Genomic DNA, 23346 nt, shown 5'->3' with positions numbered 1-23346 from the left:
AAGAGCATGAAAGGGTAACATATTTCTTTCCTCAGCAGTAAATACAAGCTAAATCAATTATTGTACAGAAAGGAGTAGCTCATGTGCAGTGAATACAATCAAACAAGGAGCACATATCCTTTTCCATAGCAAGCAGTACATTTCTCATCCTGAAGTACTTCTAGAAATGTTGTGATTCATTCAAAAGATAATATAATTTATAGTAAAATCAAGCCAGCAACATACTATATTGATGAGGGATTCATTTTCACAATAAATGAATTCATTTTCCTCTTTTTGTGAGGAGGCTGAAGATTTTTAAGAAAAATATTGGTTTCTATCAGTAATATGCAAGGGATTCACAGACCATCAGATACTGTCTCACTTTATCCTAAAATAATCTGGACAAAAAATAGGGAAGTATAAAACAAGTAAAAAGATGAACCCATGTTTGAGAATTTAGGCATAAATCTATGCTTTTTGTAGAATCTGAATTATACTGATTTACAATTGATAAGCTAACCATAAATTATAAGAACAAATAATTACCCAAGTTTTAACTTTTACATGATTAGATAGAACTATTTAACATGTATTAATAGGTCAATTGTATTTTAGAAGCTAATTCTTTCCTCTAAGTATACATTTTTATCATTTTATCATAGAAGTACTAAAATACACATCTCAATTGAGGGTTGAAGAATCAAATTTCATGAATGCACATCAAGTTTGAAATTTACCCATACACTTACCTACAATTTCATTCATTTATTTATTGTTATGAAGAGCAACAGATAGATAATCAAACTTCAGGTTATATATCATAAAGGCAAATTCAGTAGAACAATTTATCAATGTTCTATGTGATATCAATAGCCAGTTTGACAGCTATGTTTAAATATGTGAACTGAATAAATTATGTATAAAGCAGATTTTACTAAGGGTATATATATAACCTTGTAGTTAATGTGCATATAAACCTTTCTTTTGAAGTTGTAATTACCATTGAGATCTAAAGATACACCTTTATATTTTTCCATCCTTCTCAAATCTCAGTTCATCCATCTTTAAACCAGAACAATTTTCAACATGTATAAACCACTAATGTTCACCAATTCATTTTCCTAAAATTTGATTGCCCACATATGTTCATTACACAATCTGATAATTAGGGCGTGGTAGAGAAAATATTTTGGCCAATGAAAAGTACTTTTAAGTTTCTGGCAAGAATGCAATTGTAGGTTTGTTTTGCTTTATTCTGAATTTTGAGTGAAAGAACACAAGGACTCTTTTGCTTTCTTGCCTTCACTATCTCAAGTGTTTGAGCTGTTCACTGCCCCTCTAATTCTGCTGTTTTCCATCTCTTTAGAAATGAGCTGAAAATCCTGGCCTCTGCATGGTCCACCTTTCTAGAGTGTAAATCCCAAAATCAGAGAAGAAAGAAGGAAAGAATAAAAAGTAAACAGATAATGAAAGAGAAAGAATAACAAACCATAAAGGATGAGAAGAAAAATCCAAAAAGTGCATCTGCCTTCAGCTCCGTACTCATGTCTATTTTCTTAGAGACTCTGCAATTTCATGCACCCCTAGGCCTTGATAGAGAATGCTGTGTTTCACCAGAAGTTTCACAGTAGACTTTTTTGAGGCCCATTATACTGTTTTTCTTAAGGACACAACCATAGCATAGTCCTCCGAGATAAAATCATCTTTGATTCTTCCTTCAGATTTGTCTCTATTATGTAAAAATCTCAAGTGACTTTTCTTTCCTTCCATCAAAATATCTGGCAGACTGTTTATTTTCCAGTTCATGAGACTGTAACCTTGATACCTGATTACTAGAGTTTTAAGACATTCTCTGAATCAGCCTCCTGCCTTCAGTTTCTCCTTATGATATGGCCATGATGTCAATTTAGACACTTTGTCTATCAAATATAGTACAAGTTTACTGTCCAAAATTTATAAAATACCAAAAAAAAAAAAGAATACAAAAGAAATAAGAGTGCTCTGGAATTCCACTACCCATAGATAGCCTGTCGACCTTTATATTCTTTTATTTCTCTGCAGAAAAATACATATGCACGTATATGTGTTTATATGTTTACATATATAATGAAAATAAGATCATACTGTGATGATCACTTTAAGATCACTTTAAGCCTTGTTACATTTTACTATATATTATAAACTTTGAGTTATTAAATATTCCATTATAATGTTCACTTCCTTTTTCCCCATTATTGGATCCTTAAATTATTGCATATTTTCACTATAATAACTACCGCTATGAATGCCCTGTGTATTTCAGGTTCAGTGCTAAATACTTTTATGCATTCTCTCATTTAATTCTCACGATGGGCCTATGAGGTGGACATTACTATCCCATTCAACAGATGAGCAAACAGAATAATACATTTGTCATACACAGCTATTGTACCTTAGCTGAAAATCAAATGAAGATATATTGGACATCAAAATATAAGTGTTTAATACAGTTTCATACAAATTTATCCTATATAATAAAATGTAAATTTTCCAGTTTAATTTTATTAAAATATCACTTCCATCTAGTACTTCCCTTGTTAACAATATACAATGGAATACAGGCAATCAAAATGTAGTATTTTACCTAAAAACTGAGCAATTTGTTAACAGTAATAATTGGTGCTAGTAATATAGCAAGATGGAAATTGTCATATCATAATTGAGTGGTATTTAAATTGATACAACCTTCTGAAAGCAATTTGGAAATATTAAAGCTTTTAAGTAGTTATATGCAACGACAGGAAGGCACATGAAAAACACTTATAAATAAAGAAATGTGTATAAATGTGTAAATGTGTACCAAATGTGTATAAATGTATATCAAAAAGACAAAAAACTAAGCTAACAAAAGAGAGTAACTATACAAATTAGACTATGCTATGTGCCATAAAGCCATTTTAAAAATCAAATTTTTAAAAACATGTTATGGTATGGGAAATTCTTCTAAGTGAATGTCAAGAAGGAAAACATTATAAAAAATATACATACTATAGAATCCCAAAACTTTAATTTGTTCATTAAACCATATTTATTGGATGCCTACTTAAGATAATAACTGTTCTTGGCACTGGGGATACAGTAATGAACAAAAGACCAAAACTCTGCTCTCGTATCAGCAGAATATATATAGTAATTATTTTGTCCTTTGTACTCTTTTATATTCTCAATTTTTGTACTTAATTGGATATACACACACATACAGACCCCACATACATAACACACACACACACATAAATGGCATTATCTGTATATATAAATTTTTATAATAGGCATTATATGTATATATACAATTTTATAACTGGCATTATATGCATAAATGATAATACCTGAAGAAATATATCATTCAAAAAATGTCATCCAATCTAAAGTCTGAATGCTTTTAATATCTTTTGCCAATTAAACACATCTTTACTCTTAAACATTATTTTCCAGTACTCTCCAACAAAAATTGCACCCGTGGTACATAGGCATTATGGACTGAATTGTGTCTCCCCCCAATATTCATATGTTAAAGCCCTAACTCCCAAATGCGACTGTATTTGGAAATGAGATACCTTCTTTAAAGGAGGTAATTAAGGTTAAACGAAGTCATAAGGGTGGAGCTCTAATTCAATTGTATTGGTGTCCTTATAAGAAGAGAAAGAGATAGGAGAGCTCCTTCACAGAGAAAAGACTATGTGAAGATGTAGGGAGAAGATAGTCTTCTACAAGCCAAGGAAAGAAGCTCTCAGAAGAAAACAACCCTGCCAGCTCCTTGATCTTGAACTTCTAGCTTCTAGAGCTGTGACAAAATAAATTCCCATTGTTGAAGCCACCCAGTCTGTAGTGTTAACGGCAGCCCAAGCAAACTAATATAATACAGGTTTGTTCACTGTACATGGTAGGGTATACAAGTCACACCAATTCTTTTGTTTTTGCCCTTTTTCCTACTCAGAAAGGGTAGTCTTCTTCATTCATTTATCTTAATTACACCTATCATCCAAATCTCTTTGTAAATTTTATGGACTGAATATATTTCCCAATGACTTCAATCAATACCAATCTCATCTTTCTTAAATTCTATCACATAGTCAATGGTATTATTTGACACTAAATTATTCTTATTTCATTTCTTTTATTTCTACAACTCTAAATGGTAAACAAATGTTTTAATTATGGAGACCATACCTCAAACTTTTTTTTTCCTACTCTATAGAGCCCAGTATATTAATGGTTGCATACAGACACCAGAAATGAAAAAGAGAAAAAAAATTAAGGTGGATAGAAATAATTGGAAGCTGCATTAAATTAGGACAAAAATTTGGGCCCATACTTTCAAAGCCCCAAATGTTCTTTTGATACATCCTATATCTCAACTGCCTGTTACCAACGAAGACATCTCATGGGGTGTCATGCTCCCTTTGGTAGACTCCAGCTTCCTTATCTATTTTGGCTCAATAGTAAGCAATAGTATATTTTCCTGATCTATGAGTACTTCTACTACATCATATTGAGAAAACTCTCTGGGAATCAAAAAACTTAATAACTTTTCTCAATTTGTGTTTTTAAGTCATCCATTGATATTAAAGTTTGGGGCAAAAAAAAAGTAAAAATTTAAAATTAAAAAAGAAAAAAAATGTGAAGCATTTATCTCAAAATATAATTTCCATAAAACCTGACAAAAGGTAAACTATATGTTTGAACAACAACATACATAAGGTGTACCTTTAAAATTTGATACAGCTAATAAATGATTTATAGTTCTTTAACTTACCCAAACAAATTGGGATTGGGTAATTCCATCTTCTCACAGGCCCAGGCATGCATGTAATATGAGAATGACCCTATATAAACAAGACAATGCAGTTCAGCACACATTTTTAAAAGTGTAAATATAACATAGGATAGTGAATGATAATTATGAAAACAAACTTAATAATATATTACATTTTAATATTTTTCAACATTACTGGAAATATTAGTGTGACTTAAAACAAGTAAGGTAATTATATACACTTGTGATAAAATGTAAAAAATAATAAGCTTTTGGTAGAAAAATTAAGACTCTTTATCACATTAAAACTGTGGTTTTAACATTGTTCTACCAAAACATTTTCTACTAAGGTACTGCAATAATTATATGAAGGAAATGGCCATATACATAGTGATTTATAATAAATTGCAATAATATTCAAGGTGAGATAGATTAAAAAATGATTATAAAATTCTTTCATAAAAAATTGAAAAGTCAACTGAGGTATATTAAATTTTAAAGTCCAGAAAAACTTGATTTCACTTCTGAGACTAATAATTTGGGTTACAAGTTTAAAGACTATAAATTATTAATTTTTACTTTTCTTTCCTCTAAGGAATTTATTTACTTAACACGTGAAATTCTGTCTCAATTTTTTTTTTAATTTCTTAATAGGTCTATGCTTTAGGGAGATTTTTATGAGGTCATAAATTGAGACCTTCCAAAACACCTACAAAAGAGTATTAATATAAATACGTAAAGTCAGAATATACATTGCAAATCCACACTTTTAGCAATACTTATTTGTAGTTGATTTTTACTGATTCGGGGAATTTATTATCATGGAAGTTTCATTTAATGCTTTAAGTATCACTTTCATTTTTATTTCAAATTCTGAAAATCCAGGCGTTCAGTGGTCACATCCAATGTGAACAGAGAGAAAAGTGAACATTTATTTTGATTCAAAAATCATTTTTGGTTATTTGCAAACACAACAAATTTATTCATTCCAGCAATTTCTCTCATGAATATCTCACTGACAAATTGAATAACTTTTGATTTAATGTTAAATTATGCAGCCTGAGATCAATATTGTTTTATAACCTGTGTATTATCAATGATTAGTCTGTTAAAATATTCTGAAAGGGTAATGGAAGTCAAAGCTAAAAGTTTAAAATAGACTTACCTGAAGAGAATAGCCTTGATCACACTGAAAGGATACTACATCACCAACCATGTATCTGTCTCCAATTTTATTCCCACTGCTAGGAGTTTGTGGTTCAGGACAGGAATCCAAACCAATAGCTAAGAATATTTAGTGATAATAATATAAGTAACTTTCAAATGATGAATGCTTAAATCATGCATATTAAATTACCAAAACTGAATATTGGTGTCATTAAAACTAGATTTTACATTGAGACATTAAGAATGTTCTGTGAACAAGATTTAACGGTATATGGTTAGAGCAATGTGCTTTGGAACTCCACCACAGAACTATTTCAATTTTCGTGGCACCAACCATTAATTAGCTGTGTGATAATACGTGAATTCTTCTTTAACTCACAGCTTAAATGTCTTCTGTGAAATGAAACTAAAAATTCCTAAAAAGAAAATCCCTAAATAAAAATAAGAATAATAATTTATTGTGATAATAAAGTGAAATTATATCTGTAAAACATTCTTAGTAAAATGGCTAAAAAAATTATTTGCTATTTTGTCCATATCACCTGGTACCTTCTTCTGAGAGGGAGATTATGATATAATTCAAAACACTTCCATTATTTTTACATCAACAACTTATTTTTCAACATAAAAGAATAAAAGCATACAGAAGTAAAAGGTTTTTCTGAAATGATTCATTTAGTTTAGCATTTTTAATTGAAATATAGTTGATTTACAATGTTGTGTTAATTTCTGCTGTACAGAAAAGTGATTCAGTTATATATATATATATATATATATATATATATATATTATATATACTTTTTATATCCTTTTCCAGTATGGTTTATCACAGGATACTGAATATAGTTCTCTGTGCTATAGAGTGGGACCTTGTTGTTTATCCATTCTATATATAATAATTTGGATCTGCAAACCCCAAACTGCCACTCTGTCCCTCTTCCACCCTCCCCCTTGGTAACCACAAGTCTGTTCTCTATGTCTGTGAGTTTGTTTCTGTTTCATAGATAAGTTCATTTGTGTCATATTTTAGATTCCACATATAGGTGGTATCATATGGTATTTGTCTTTCTCTTTCTGACTTACTTCACTTAGTATGATCATCTCTAAGTCCATCTACATTCCTGCAAATGGCATTATTTCTAAAATGATTCATTTAAAGGAATAAAAATTGATGTTTTTGCCAAAACATTTTTTCAAACATGTGAATGTATTATTATTAAAAACTTTTTATCTTCAATAAGAGCCAATGTTTATTATCTATTTCTTTGTAGTTCACATTTTGAACTAATCTAATACATATTTGAATGGAGGGAGGAAGCAGTCACCACTCCAAAATCATTATATATATGTGTGAATATATATATTCATTATAAATATTCACACTATATATTTATTTATTAAAAAACATTGAAAACTAAATTCTAAAGTATGACTATATCGTATATAGTCCTTCTCTCTTTGACCATGTTATTTCCTTCTGATAGATGCTATCATACATAACACCACCCTCTCCATCACCTTTGTTGTATTTGACATAAACTAATAATGAATAATTATGTAAATAGTTGTTCAGTGTTTATCCCCCTCTGAGAATATAAGTTCCAGAAGGGCAGCTTGAAGCACAGAGTCTTAAGCAAGCACTCAATAAACATTCGTTGTATAGATGAATGAATACTATATAAAAGAAAGTGCATCCCTATTTTATTTCTTAATAAATACAAACGTCTATCTCTGCAAATGGAAGATAGTTTATCTAATAACATAATGGTCAGAGTAGCTAAAAATGATGTCACATTAAAGGATAGAAAATTAAATAAAAGCAGTGACATGATGGAGTTATGGTTAGATCAGAAAGTAAGGCAGTAAAGAGGAGGAGTAAATTGGCCATTTGGGAATGCATTTGAGGCAGTCCTAAAGGAGACAGGGTCATGTGGACTGTAATTCCAATGCCTGGTGCGGCAATTAGTTAGGTCCCTAAACATATGTCAAATCCCATATTTCTTGATTTTTGTAATCTTGAATTTATAGAACTAGGAAAGATAAGTTACCATTAAGTTGTGACCTACTGTTAAAATTTTAAGGGTTAAATGTCTCACTTCCCCTACTAGATTTTGAGATCCAAGAAAGAAACTGTCTTATATTTACTTTCATCTCATTCAGCACCCACTAATGGGTCTTACACATTAAATTCATCTGATTTCATAGAGTCCTTTTTAAGAATTACTAATCAAAAAAAAGTTATGATGTAAGCATATATGTCTTGTCAGTATGATTTCACTTTCCTTTGGTAAGGACTCCTTAGTTTCTTGGGAGTCCTGAACAGTACGTTTATTACCGTTCACCATTAAGGCCATTTATGTGGTCATTCTTGCTGAGAAGGCCAAATTTAGTACACGTTCATTTCTCTTTTCCTTCTTTCTATCAAGTACTCCATTCAGGGTCATACACATAGAAAACTATTAATATCCATAAGTGGTGATTTCCTCCTCTGGGAGGATAAATAAAACTACGGCACAGGGCTTCCCCGGTGGTGCAGTGGTTGAGAGTCCGCCTGCCAACACAGGGAACACGAGTTCGTTCCCCAGTTCGGGAAGATCCCACATGCCGCAGAGCGGCAAAGCCCGGGAGCCATGGTCGCTGAGCCTGCGCGTCCGGAGCCTGTGCTCCGCAACGGGAGAGGCCACAACAGTGAGAGGCCCGCGTACCACGTACCGCAAAAAACAAAAACAAAACAAAACAAAAAAACTACGGCACAGTGATGCCATAGAATATTGAGAGATTTTTAAGTGAGATTTTTCCATATTATATACAGACACAGCAAAATATTTATGAAAGAGTTTTAACTTTAAAATGTGATATAAAACTCTATAAACTATGCAATAACAATTTTGTAGGTTAAAAATTCTTATATGCAAATAATCACAGGGAAAAATAACCAAAAGGAAATATGTGAAATATTAGCAGTGGTTATGATTCTTCATGTGAGATTATTGGTGATTTTTATGTGTTTTCTTGTATATTCCTGCATTTCTGAAATTTTTATAATGGAATGTAAATAATAAAATCACTTATCTATTAGATGAATTAGTATTAGCAGAGAACTTGGGGGTACAAGAATATACTGCTTTCTATTTTTCTAGAAGAGATTGAGTTGGACCTGCTAATCTGTTTAATATGATTGTCTCAGGGAAGAAACCAAGGTAATGAAGTAATAGATAAGAAAGAGAAGTCATGTTGATGACCTCTCTCATTTTTTTGCATTTAATTATTTTACATGCACTAAAGAAAATAAAGCAGAGATATCTGAAAATGCTACAGTTCCTATTTTAAAGTCATTTGTTAATTTACAAAACAGTGATTAAATAGTTTTAAAAATGTCTTCTTTAATAATTATTTTTCATTTCTTTATAAGTAACAATAGCAATAACTTATTCATAGGAATCAACAAAGAAAAGGTATTTGTAAAAGTGTTGCAAAGGATTCTCTCCTACTTAACCAAGCCAATCAGCATATTGATTCATTTTCATCCTTATGAGTGTAAATTTTGTAAAATTATGTGCTTGGCAATCAAAGATGCTCTCTGAGTGAATTTTTTTAATGAGAATTGGATCAATTAACTAGGTGTTGTAGCCAAAAAAAAAAAACAGAAATGAATACAGGAACAAATCTATATCAAAAATTGCACAGAGTTAATTACACCTGCTGTCAAATTACTGTGGTTAGTTACCCTGGCTGAAAACATTAAAACCTCAGTTCTTCAATTTCCAACATTTATTTATAAACAAAAATTATTCTTTCCAATTCTGACCACAAGGCAACCTGGAGGAGAAAATGGTGTTAATCATATCATTTATATCTGATCATTCTGCATATATATATATATATATATATATAGTATTCCATAATGATTTTAACGAGTCTTTAATGCAATGAGAGAGGGAGACAGGGAGGATAAGAAAGCTAAATTATTGCTAAGACTCCCAGCAACATTGTTTTGTAAAAAGAAAAACCCCTTCATGAATTTGACATGACAACCCATGTATAAATATATTGAAAATGAAGACCAAAAATACTGGATTTGCATTCATGTGAGAAAAGAACAGGAACTGAACCACGTCTTTGAACAAGAGGTTGTATTCAGTGATAGTGAAGATCTTGTTATTTTAAACATATCACATGTCTTCAATTTAAAATTTTTTCTCTAAATAATGAATACAAATAACCATTATTTCTATGTTTGCACCACATTTAAGTGTTTTTTAATATGCTAGAATTATCATTTGGCATTCCATATTTATCATTATAACAGTTTGAGAATAATGTAGAAGTTGATGATAATCAAAGGGTGAATTCAATATGAGCTGGGCTACTAGTTTCTGGGCTTGTAGAAATCAGCAATGATAAGCATGCAGACTTTTTTCACCATAATGTACCTTGGATTAATTAATTAATCTACTAAAGAAAATTTGTCAAATACTATTGTTACATGTAATTGAATGTCGATTAAATTCTTTTAGAAGGAACAATTCTGACTTCAGAATTGTTCCTTCAGAACATCAATAGTCACTGATGAGCAGCAGTATAAGTTCAGGAACATGTGGTACAGGCTTCTCTCACGTTTACCTTGATCCTTTTATTTACTTACTTTACTTTCGTTTACCTTACTTAACATTTAACTCAGCATTACTCTGAGAAACTAATTGAATATTCAGTAATAGATACTACTTATCAAATTTTAGCCTACAGAATAAGGATAAGTGAAACAATAAAATAAATAGAATCTGGCACGTAGGTACCATTCATTCATTACATAAGTAATTATTGAGTACCTATTGTGTACTCTTATTGTGTTACATACATGCTGGAAATGCAAAGATCAATTAGCAACATAAGCAGTCACGCTCTGAAGAATTCTTGGTGGAGCAAGAGAGGGGGTTGGTTTAAAAGATGATTTCAGTGTAATTGAACAATCACAATATATGAAGGTTGTCTTCTGTTTAAATAATTATTTCACAGGAACTAATCTATGTGAATACCAAAACATAATACATTTTACCAATTCATGATAATGAAGGGGAAGGTGAATATGCTGTCCTGGCATGTTAAATGAATAATGTTTTAAATTATTTTTCCTTGTTTTATGGAAAAAAGGAGGGAGTGTTTTTTGGTAAAACATACTGTAGTGTTTTGGGAAAGGCAGCAAGAAATGAAGCTGCAAAGGGAGGCAGGATGCAGGTTGTGTAAACAGTCTTATAATCTTAAACAGTGTAGAAAGTTGTAGTTTCCTTCTGTGAGTAATGGAGGGAAAATTCAGTTATTAAGAACACAACCTCTGTCCTCTGTGTGCATCCTGGTTTCACTAGTTTCTTGCTTTTTAATTTTTATTTTTATAAAGTCTGAGATGATTTCTATGTCTCAGTTCCCTCACCTATAAAATGGATGCAAAAATACCAACCAACTTCATAGGAATATGGTGATGCATAAAGAAAACAATACATGCATAACACTTAGATAGTCCCAGGAACATGGGAAGCTCTCAACAAATGTTAACTGGCATTAGTGAATGGTTTTAAGCATGGAAGTGAGGTTGTCCATTTGCATTCTACTAAGGACATTTCTTTTTTCTGTTCTCATGAAAGTATGTCTCTGTATGTTTAAGATCAATAGGTCCCATATAAATACTCTAGGAGTATAAAGAACACATGTAAAGATTTCTATAGAGGGCCCAAAACTGAAGTACCTTCAGTTTTATAATTAATTCACAATGAAAAGTTTCTATATACAGCTAAACATATTGGCTTTTCTATGAGAAAATCCAGGAGACCAAGAGCAGTGTTATTGCCTCAAGATATAACCAGAGAAACTTTAGGAATACAAAAGTACAATGCTTTCCAAATTCAGAAACTTAGGCTGAGACATCTCTAAGTCAACAGCACAAAGACATGAAAAGTTAGATGATCATGAAATAAATTTTGGTTAAAAGAAAAGAGCAAACTATGCTAAAACTAGAATGGCCCTATATGATTAAGGAATGAAATGTGCTTATAAAGATCAATTACACTTATTTGTGTGTAATATATTCTAAGTTAATGGCAATTTAGATTAGAAATGACAAATATTAATAATTTAATTTGGGCAGGACATGTTTCTATAATTAATAGAAGATGATATGCATAAATTGGAACAAGAGATGATATGAGATGATATGCATAAATTGGAATAAGAAAACTTTTAGGTAAAAATATAAATCTTACAATCACTATTTTTCACAAATAATCAATTATCTAATTAGCCCAAAGGAGGAAAATATTTTTAGTGATTATAAAAATAAACTCATTAAGACCTAATGCATTATGTCTTAAGCATATTGCTCAAGGAAGGAGAGCAGTAAAATAACTATCATGTTGAATTGATATCTTTTGTAATTTATAAGCTACAGTTAAATGGATACATTTCTGAGCATTTAATATTTTATGACTTTTTATGATTTGGGTATTCAGACTAGCCCTCTAACTATTGCACAAGATGAAAAGATGTTTTCAGACCACCTGAGTTTTCACAAGATTGACAGAGAAATTATTAGTGGCAGGTATCATGAGTGCTCTCAGGTGTGGGAGGAGAAAAAAATCTATTCCTTAAGGTAACATTACCTTTGTCTTCCTCAGAGACTACATCCTGAGATCTTTGAACACCCCTAAATTTGTAACACCATTACTGCATGCAGTTTCTCCTTTTAAAATATGTACACTTTATAAGTTCAAAACCAAAAACTGCTCATTGATTTATTGATGTTCATTACCCCTCTAGGATTCTCCAGTAGTGAGATTTATATGTGTGCCTCCACAAATATTAGGAAATATGAGGGAAATTACATATGTATATTATAATCAAATAGTCATTTCAAGACTGTTAATGATGAGGCTGGACCCAGAATCCAAGTGGCAAAGCAACTAGAAACTACAAGTTCTCTTTGTGGAAGCCTATTAACAACTGATATAATTAATGGCCTTTCTTGCACTAGGGACATTTTCCCTAGCAACAAATACATTTGTGCAAGACATGCAATTATAACCAAAATCATATATGTCTAAAACACACTCACACAAATTGAAGAATAGATTCCCATCTCTCAGTGCTCTTGTGGATCAGGAAACAGAAAAAATGTGATAACTTCACAGAAGAAAAATGTTGGAAAAAATATATTAACTCAGAGCAGCTACATCTATTCACATGACTACTAAACCAGTACACATTCCCAACACAAAGAATGATGTAGCTTCATCTCAACTTATGATAGCCCATATCAGAAAATGTAAATCAGACTCTCTTAACAAGTGTTTCAGCTTATCTTGATTAAGCAGAGAAAACTGTATTCTCTAACCTCTGGAACGCTGGTATATTTGCCTTAGCTGTAGTTGTGTCTCCTAAGGTTGCTAGGCAAACATTTCTTCTTCCTACCTTCTTTCTCTTCAACATTCAATCCCTTTTGTTATTAACAGAAAGCAAGATTGACTTTTTTTCTTAATATTTTAATTAATATTGGCTACTTCATTATATATCAGGTAATTTGTTAGCATAAAATTAATAGAATTCATCAAAGTTTCAGAAACATGTAATTGGAGTAAATTTCCAAATTTATATTTATTACCTCACTTTGTGTGTCTGTAACTTAGAAAAAATGCTCTGATTTGTGGAACAACTACAACCTCTAAGAGAGCATAGTTTGAGCAGTATGACCATAAATGTTAAAAAATATATTCATGAAGGTGGTCAAAAGGTACAAACTTCCAGTTATTAGATAAATAAGTGTAATGTACTAGGGGTGCAATGTACGACATGATGGCTACAGTTAACACTGCTGTATGATATACAGAAAAGTTAAAAGAGAGTAGATCTTAAGAGTTCTCATCACAAGGAGAAATTTTTTTCCTTCTTTTTTTGTATCTATATGAGATGACAGATAAACCTGTTGCAGTAATCTAAATCTGTGGTAGTAATCATTTCACAATATACGTAAATCAAACCACCATTTCATACACCTTAAACTTAAACAATGATGTATGTAAATTATTTCTCAATAAAACTGGAAAAGATTTTTTAAAAAGTATTTGGAGACTAAAAGGTAGAAATATTAATCTCTATTTTCTAGAATTTTATTACTCAATTTCAAATGTTCTTCTATCTATGGAAGCTAAAGATTCAAATAGATATAAAAATGGGATTCTAAATCATTTTTGTCCACTACATTATATGTCCTCTGAAGTATCTATCTGGGATATGTGAGTATTAAGAGAACACTGAATTTATAGTTTAAAAGAAAAAAAATCAGTTTTTTATTGATTATCATAATTTGATTAACTTCTAAAAGCCTAACTGGTAAATTAATAAGTTTGACAGGGCATTCAACCCATTTCCAATCTTTAGGAAAACAGCTTTCAAAGCCATCTTGGTATTTGTCTTATGTATATGTATAGCTGATTCACTTTGTTATAAAGCAGAAACTAACACACCATTGTAAAGCAATTACACTCCAATAAAGATGTAAAAAAAAAAAGCCATCTTGGAAGACAGGTGTCTAATCCTAAATTCAGAAGTTCCCAGAAGGGGTTACATAATCTTTCAATAACTGATACTAACATTTAACACTTTTTACTGCCAGAAAAAAAGCTTTACCCAAACTGAACTTCTCTTCATGAATCGCTATGAATTATCTTCAAAATTCCTATAGAACATCCTTAGTCTACTGACTAGGCCTGTACTTAGTGTCCTAGTGTGGTAGAAAAGATTTTGGCTCCCATGATGTTACACCGGCAAGCATGCTATGTTACATGGCAAAATGAATTTGTGGATAAAATTAAGAAGGCTAATAAGCTGACCATAAAATATACAGGTTATTGGATGATTACCGGATGATTTTATATATATATGTAAAATGTGGTATCCTTTTACCATTTTTTCTTACATTGCAAGTAGCACCAAATGCACCTTCCATGTAAGTTTCATTCTTGAACGCTTATACCTAAACTGGCATTATCATTAGTTAAACTGGGAAGTACTTTTGGTTCCTAGATCCCACTGCAAGGTGTGAGATCTAATATTATAGATAAATAAAAGTGTTATGTTGATTTTAATTTATTTAATTTAATATCTAACATCTAAAAATCAAAGAAAAAGTCTAAAAAATTAAAAGGCCAGCTCTCCAAAGGAAAAAGCAAAACTGTGATCATATACAAAGTGATATCTAAAGTAAAAACCAAAACAAAACACCAGAAACCTAAGAACCATTCTCTACACCTCTCTCTCTCTCATCTCCAACATCTAACTGGCCATAAATCTTTCAATTTTACCTTACCATCTCCTGCATCTTTTAACATTTCATTTACACAACCACAATAACCATCTTCAGTTTCTCATTTGAACCACTGCTACTCCTTTCCTTGGGCATATTCTCTTCCTGCAATGCATTCCCCACTTTCCAAAATAAAAGGACCTTTGAAAATTCAAAACTGACCACGCTACTCCTCAAATTGAAATCCTTCAACGAATCTCCTCTTTCTACAAAATAAACCTGTCTGTCATCTCCTTAATCTAATCTTCTGGCACTTAAGATACAATGACAATGACAAATACAACCCAGTCATGTGGGTTCATCTCATTATCAGGAAAGGATGATGTTTCTTGAGGGTTTACTATGTACCTGGGCCTATGATAAACACTTTACATGGATGATCTCATTTAACTCTGACACAATCTTTCAAGTTATATGCTATTATTATCACATATTATAGGTGAGGAAACTGAGTTCTTAGGGAACCTTACAAATCACCTAATGTCACATGGCTATCAAATGGCAGTTCCAAGACAGAAACCTAAGTCTGATTCCAGGATAAAGTATCTTATGTCCACCTACATCCTTGGAGGTCCCTTCAAAGTACCAAGCTATTTCCATACATATACTTTCTTATCTGCCAAAAGGACTTAGATTTGTCCTTTTGTGAAGTCTTCCCTGACCCCACCACCAGGAACCCCTAACAGTTTTGATCACTACCTTCTCTGTGTCATCACCTACATTATACAAGATGTCCTCATACTTCGGCCATTGTGAGAGTAATCTTGGAAGGTTGGTGAAAAGTGCAAATGCTTGGCTGAATCTCATGAAGACTGACAGTCTGTTAGGGTGGAGTCTCATCATCTGGATTTTTAACAAGATTTCAAGATAACTATAGTGCACAATTATCTGAGAAGTACCAATTTATCTAAACTATAGTTACTGTGTTTACACTGTAATTTTGCAATTATTGCTACTTTCGTGTTCTTACTCTCAGTTAGTCTGAAGCTTTTTTTTTTAGGGCTGGGTCTTATGCAAATATGCAGCACTAACACCTAGAAAGTATACCTAACATTTAGTAGGTAGTCAACAAAATTTTAATAAACAAGTATGTTTGTGCTTATATTTTGGAAGCAATAAGGAGATGGAAAATTATGGGAGGAAATTAATTATGGCCTTTCTTCAGTAGATAATAGGAACACAATGATATGAAGTTATCAAAATGGACCTCTAGAAATATTAACGAGACCAAGGCATGAGAAGGATAAATTGGGCAGAAGGAACATCAGATCTGTATAATCATAATCATAATCATACTCATAATCAGGTATCCCAAAGTTAAAATGGCATGATCTCAAGTCAAAGGAGAAAAATTGCACTATATGATAAACATCAGCCATTTGTCAGCATTTCCCTTTTAAGTAAACACAAAGCAAGGCCTATGTGTTTAGTATGTGCCATCAGATAATCTAGCTTGTTTTTTTTCTGAAAACCTCATGACTGAGTAGGAAAATCAGACAGAGAAAATATTCACTTGCTAGAAGGAATCTCAGCCAAATTTCCTTTTCTCAAGACAGAAGAACATCTGCCATGTTTCCTGAAACATTTACTTAAAACTTACTTAAAATATTCCTTTAGGGATTTAGAAAGAGTCCACTTTCTTGGTTAAAAGGAAAAAAAAACCATGAAATCTGTCATTTTTACAGCAAACCTTAATGTCTTTTGCATCTGTTGCTGGTATTCATAGTGTGATTATGAGACTGTTATTTCTCCGATGTGATTACTTCCTTATGTTACCCTGTGAGCAGAACTGTTATATCAGGGGTTGTCAGAAATGAAATACCAAAGATGTGCAGTGAAATAGGTGTCTTCTCAATGGAGAAAAGCTAATATAACTACCTTGTTTATAACACACACACACACACACACACACACACAATTATTTTTCCCAGTACCTAAGTGCTTAAGCATTTTGGTTTTTCTAAATATTGAAACAAATTAAAAAAAATTTTTCTTAAAATCCTTGTTTATACTCATTTAAAAATATATTTTTTTTCTTACAGAGGATATTGTGTTCTTAGATCTCAACCACTGATTTGGGAGGCTTCTGAATACATAAGGAAGTTCTTCAAAAATTTTATGTCTAGTTAATACAATCTGCCTCCACAAGTGGACAGACTCTTGCATTACCACAAAATATTCTTCCACTAAGTGGATATTACCATTTTGAAACAGAAATTAAGGTGCCCTTTCCTCAAATAAGTCAGATTATTTGCAAAAAAATCATTGTGTTTGGGTATATTCTCTCAAGTTTCTGGAAATAATACACTCAATTTGCAAACAGTGAACAGACAGACTTTGAGATTGCCATGCTGGACACTGTACCAAAACCACATCTGCTCTACCCAGCATTTGATCCACCAAATCCATTGAAACTGCTTTTCAACATGTTATTGACAAAGCAGTTAAAATGCATGCCATAGCTAGTTTTATATATTTGTCTTTAAAGACTAGAGCAGAGGTTATTAGTCGTTTTAATTCTGTAAAGTTCTATTTAAATTTCCTTGTTCAACGTTTCCCCATTCTCTTGCACTTACTCAATATTTTGCAAATACTATGTTAATGCCCTTATTGATTAGACAATAGATTTGAAAACATTTAGAATATTCCAAAATGTATTTAATTAATTAAAGTAACAGTAGGCATTCTTCGGCACCAATTTCTCTACTGTCCACTAAATGTATCTCTTTTTCCCCTCCTCTCTTAATCTGTCCTTCTGTCCTATTTGGGCTCTTTTTCCCCATACTTTCTAACTTTCTTTTTCTCATATAATTCTCTACATTTCTTCATTTCTCTATTTATAGTTCCCATTTTAATTCAGGTTCACTGACTTTGTTTAAAAACAACACACAAAACTGGAGGATATTTTTCAGACAATATTACCACATGTAACTATTTAGTGAGGCATTTATTTAATTTCTCCAAAAAGAAAGTTCTTTTCTACCTGGAGAATATTTTAACTTCTTCTGTTAAGTTATAATTTGATAAAAATTAATGTTTTAATATACTTTTATAAGCTCTTTGTAGTACTGGTATTTTTATTATATTTACCTTAATCCAGGGATTATTTTAGAATTTTGTACCTATTAAAAGAAAGCATTCACTTGGACTGGAAGAATTAGTATTGTTAGAATGGCCATACTACCAAAAGCAATCTACAGATTTAATGCGATCCCTATCAAATTACCCATGACCATTTCACAGAACCAGAACAAATAATCTTAAAATTTATGTGCAACCACAAAAGACCTTGAATTACCAAAGCAATCCTGAGGAAAAAAAACAAACCCCTCCCAGACTTCAAACAATATTACAAAACTATAATAATCAAAACGGCACTGTGTTGGTGCAAAAACAGATGTATAGATCAATGGAATAGAATACAGAGCCCAGAAATAAACACACACACCTGTGGTCAATTAATCTTCAAAAAAGGAGACAAGGATATACAATGGAGAAAAGGCAATCTTTTCAGCAAGTGGTGTTGGGAAAGCTGGACAGCCTCATGTAAATCAATGAAGTTAGAACACTCCCTCACACCACATACAAAAATAAACTCAAAATTGTTTAAAGATCTAAACATAAGATGTGACACCATAAAACTCTTAGAAGAGAACATAGGCAAAACATTGTCTGACATAAATTGTAGCAATATTTTCTTTGATCATATTCCCAAGGCAAAAGAAATAAAAGCAAAAATAAACAAATGGGACTCAATCAAACTTATAAGCTTCTGTACAGCCAAGGAAACCATAAACAAAATGAAAAAATAACCTATGGATAGAATGGGCATCAACAGAAAATCTACAAACAACAAATGCTGAAGAGGGTGTTGAGAAAAGGGAACCCTCTTGCACTGTTGATGGGAATGTAAATTGACACAGCCACTATGGAGAACAGTATGGAGGTTCCTTAAAAAACTAAAAATAGAATTACCATATGATCCAGCAATCCCACTACTGGGCATATACCCAGAGAAAACCATTACTGAAAAAGACACATGCACCCCAATGTTCATTGCAGCACTATTTACAATAGCCAGGTCATGGAAGCAACCTAAATGCCCATTGACAGATGAATGGATAAAGAAGATGCGGTACATATATATAATGGAATATTACTCAGCCATAAAAAGGAACAAAATTGGGTCATTTGTTGAGACATGGATGGATCTAGAGACTGTCATACAGAATGAAGTATGTCAGAAAGAGAAAAACAAACATCGTATATTAATGCATATATGTGGAACCTAGAAAAATGGTACAGATGCACCAGTTTGCAAGGCAGAAATTGAGACACAGATGTAGAGAACAAATGTATGGACACCCAGGGGGGAAAGCGGCAGGGGGTAGTGGTGGTGGTGTGATGAATTGGGCCATTGGGATTGACATGTATACACTGATGTGGATAAAACTCATGACTAATAAGAAACTGCTGTATAAAAAAATAAATAAAATAAAATTCAAAAATTCAGAAGAAAACCAAAAAAAAAGAAATACAAAGAAAAAGAAATACCTACAGAATGGGAAAAAATATTTGCAAACAATGCTACTGACAAGGGATTAATTTCCAAAATATACAAATAGCTCATGTAACTCAGTATCAAAAAAAAAAACAAATAAACCAGGAAACCCAATCAAAAAATTGACTCAAGACCTAAATAGACATTCCAAACAATTCATACAGATGGCCAATAGGCATATGAAAAGATGCTCAACATCGCTAATTATTAGAGAAATGCAAATCAAAACTACAATGAAGTATCACCTCACACTGGTCAAATGGCCATCATCAAAAAGTCTACAAATAGAGCTTCCCTGGTGGCGCAGTGGTTGAGAGTCCGCCTGCCGATGCAGGGGACACGGGTTCGTGCCCCGGTCCGGGAAGATCCCACATGCCACGGAGCGGCTGTGCCCGTGAGCCATGGCCACTGATCCTGTGCGTCCGGAGCCTGTTGCTCCGCAACGGGAGAGGCCACAACAGTGAGAGGCCAGCGTACCGCAAAAAAAAAAAAAAAAAAAAGTCTACAAATAATAAATTCTGGAGAGGGTATGGAGAAAAGGGAACCCTCTTACAATGTTGGTGGGTATGTAAATTGGTGCAGCCACTATGGAGAACAGTATGGAAGTTCCTTAAAAAAATAAAAATAGAGCTATCATATGATCCAGCAATCCCACTCCTGGGCATATATCTGGAAAAGACAAAAACTCTAATTCTAAAAGATACATGTACCCCAATGTTCATAGCAGCACTATTTACAATAGTCAAGATATCGAAGCAACCGAAATGTCCACTGACAGATGAATGGATAAAAATGTCTTATAGGGCTTCCCTGGTGGTGCAGTGGTTGGGAGTCCGCCTGCCGGTGCAGGCGACACAGGTTTGTGCCCCGGTCTGAGAGGATTCCGCATGCTGCGGAGCGGCTGGGCCTGTGAGCCATGGCCGCTGAGCCTGCGCGTTCAGAGCCTGTGCTCCGCAATGGGAGATGCCACAATGGTGAGAGGCCCACGTGCCACAAAAAAAAAAAAAAAAAAAAAAAGTCTTATACACAATGGAATACTACTCAGCCACAAAAAAGAATAAAATATTGCCATTTGCGGCAACATGGATGGACCTAGAGATTACCATACTGAGTGAAGTAAGACAGACAAAGGCAACTATATGATATCACTTGTATGTGGATTTAAAAAAATAATACAAATGATCTTATTTACAAAACAGAAACAGACTCACAGACATAGAAAACAAACTTATGGTTACCAAAGGGGCAATGAGTTGTGGGAGGGATAAATTAGGAGTATGGGATTAACAGATACACACTTCTATACATAAAATATATAAACAACAAGGATTTACTATATAGCACAGGGAACTATATTCAACATCTTGTAACAACCTATAGTGGAAAAGAATCTGAAATAAATATATATATATATAGGCAAAACTGAATAACTTTGCTGTACATCTGAAACTAACACAATATTGCAAATCAACTGTACTTCAGTTTTTTAAAAAGTGAGCATTCAGCAAATGTTTTGATGGCTTAGTTAAGGCCTCTCAACAATGTTTAAAAAGTGGTGATCATCTTACCATCTTCTAATAGGATTCCACTTTGTGGTTTTTGAAAAATATGGTTAGCACTGTCCTTAGATTGCCTAAATACAGTGTCTAGTATTTTGCTTGTTTTTCTCTTGGGTAGAGAATCCAGATATCTAATAATTCTTAAGAAGTATCCGGGGACCAGTTTGAAACTAAAGCATCATTTTGTGAACATTTACTTTAGATTATGTGAATTCATTCCTAACAAATTAAATGCCAGTCCCTATGAGTAGCCTCTAGATCATTAGGAGAGTTGGTAGTCTTATTATTTAAAGCAACTGCTCGTAAGATACATTGATACACCATTTGTTCTTATGCTCATTCATTACCAATGGTAAGTTCTTTCTCACATTTTTGAGTAGTATTCAGATAACTAATTTAGAAACTATTAGCATTCCCTGATTGCTCGTTTTACAGAAATATCTAGTTGTAACATAGTTGGACAATAATCACAAATATAGGGAAAAAACACATTTCACATAATAAAGTTTACACTTGATTAGGACAGAGATTTATCTCATTCATCTTCCAATCCCTCTACAGTTCTAATCAGACTTTCCTTGACATGGTTAGGTACTCAACTTTACTTTTAAAATTAAATATCATAATTAAATATGCTTAAATTGTATATTTCTAGTATATTTTGCCTACTCTGTCAAAGATGTTAGCTTCTAAGACCTAAAATTGAGAGATTTAAATCCACTAGTCACTGTTTTCCCTTAAGAGTAGCAAATTCTCAATCCTTTGTTCTAAGAGTTATTAACACCTATTATTTGTTAAGATATGGCTTAAGTTCCTTCATTTATTGATACAAATAAGAGGTTCTAACCAAAAGAACAGCTTGAAAAATATTATAGATAACTGGATAAATAATTCCATTAAACTGTAATGTCCCTATACTGTTTACCTTATACAAATAAAGGACCTTTTTGGCATTCAACAAAATATTTTACTTTAGAAATTTGAAAGTTGTATAAAATAGACTAAAAAAGTTTCTTCAATTTCTTTGTTATTATGATAATTTAATAGTTTATATCATGAATAACTATCAAAACATATGCTGCTTTCGAACTACATCACCTATATGATGTCAAATTTCTGATTATGACATTCCACACCTTTCAGGAGTAGCCCTGCCTACAATCCTTGCAGGCAAGGCTGCAATCCTTGTAACATGCCACGTATCACAGCTCTGTCTAAACCTGAAGTTTGCATGCTAAAAATATCCACTCTTTCTTGTTTAACTGTAAAACTCCTGGTTATTTGTTAAGATTCAGCCAAAGTGTTGCCTCCTATTTGAAGTATTTCCTGAACTTCTTAAATGGAGCTGATTTCTTATTGCTTTTGTGCACTCTCCCATAAATATCTCTACTCCTGTATTCATAGCACTGTATTATTGCTTATCTCTGCCTCTTCTACTAGACTGTGATCTTCTCAAAACTGATACTGTGACATATTTATCTTTGCACTTCCCATATTGAGCATTGTGCCTATTATATAGTAGGCATTCAAAAATATTTATTGGTTGAATGAAAAATGAATGAATGAAACTTTTTGTACTTATTTGTCACCTATTTACACTACAATGATACATTTACTATATCTGAGGTTAGCAATAGCTGGAAAACGAACCTCAACATAAAACAAAAATAATTGTCAAAAATCAATTAATTACTATTTATTTAGTACATGCCCATCGTTGTCATAGCCTCTGTTCGTTTCCACAGGGCATTTCTTTTCTATCAGATCTTCCTGTGTAAGTAATGATGTTACAATGATGGATTGACTGGCCTGGACAAAGTGATATTGAGGAGATAGTACTCAATGGGATACCTTCAGAAAGCAAAAACCAACAGAATTATAAAATGTGTACAGACCAACGTGCTACATTCCTCTGTGAACACTAGCATAGGTGTAG

At 32.5% G+C, this 23346-nt stretch overlaps 1 protein-coding gene across 1 annotated transcript in view; it reads right to left on the bottom strand.

The window, feature by feature from the left end:
- LOC137210719 (CUB and sushi domain-containing protein 3) overlaps positions 1–23346 on the bottom strand; it is a 705705-nt gene that overhangs the window by 123022 nt on the left and 559337 nt on the right. Inside the window, exons 33-34 of the mRNA XM_067712783.1 lie at positions 5940–6058; positions 4775–4844 (exon numbers count right to left, since the gene is read on the bottom strand). Of these exons, the coding sequence (XP_067568884.1) occupies positions 4775–4844; positions 5940–6058 (189 nt within the window). The remainder of the gene's footprint in view (positions 1–4774; positions 4845–5939; positions 6059–23346) is intronic.

The sequence above is a fragment of the Pseudorca crassidens genome, chromosome 17 (genome assembly GCF_039906515.1).
Source record: "Pseudorca crassidens isolate mPseCra1 chromosome 17, mPseCra1.hap1, whole genome shotgun sequence".
In the NCBI taxonomy this organism is placed as follows: domain Eukaryota; kingdom Metazoa; phylum Chordata; class Mammalia; order Artiodactyla; family Delphinidae; genus Pseudorca; species Pseudorca crassidens.
Note: the sequence above shows the minus strand (reverse complement) of the source record. Positions and strands in the feature narration are given on the sequence as shown.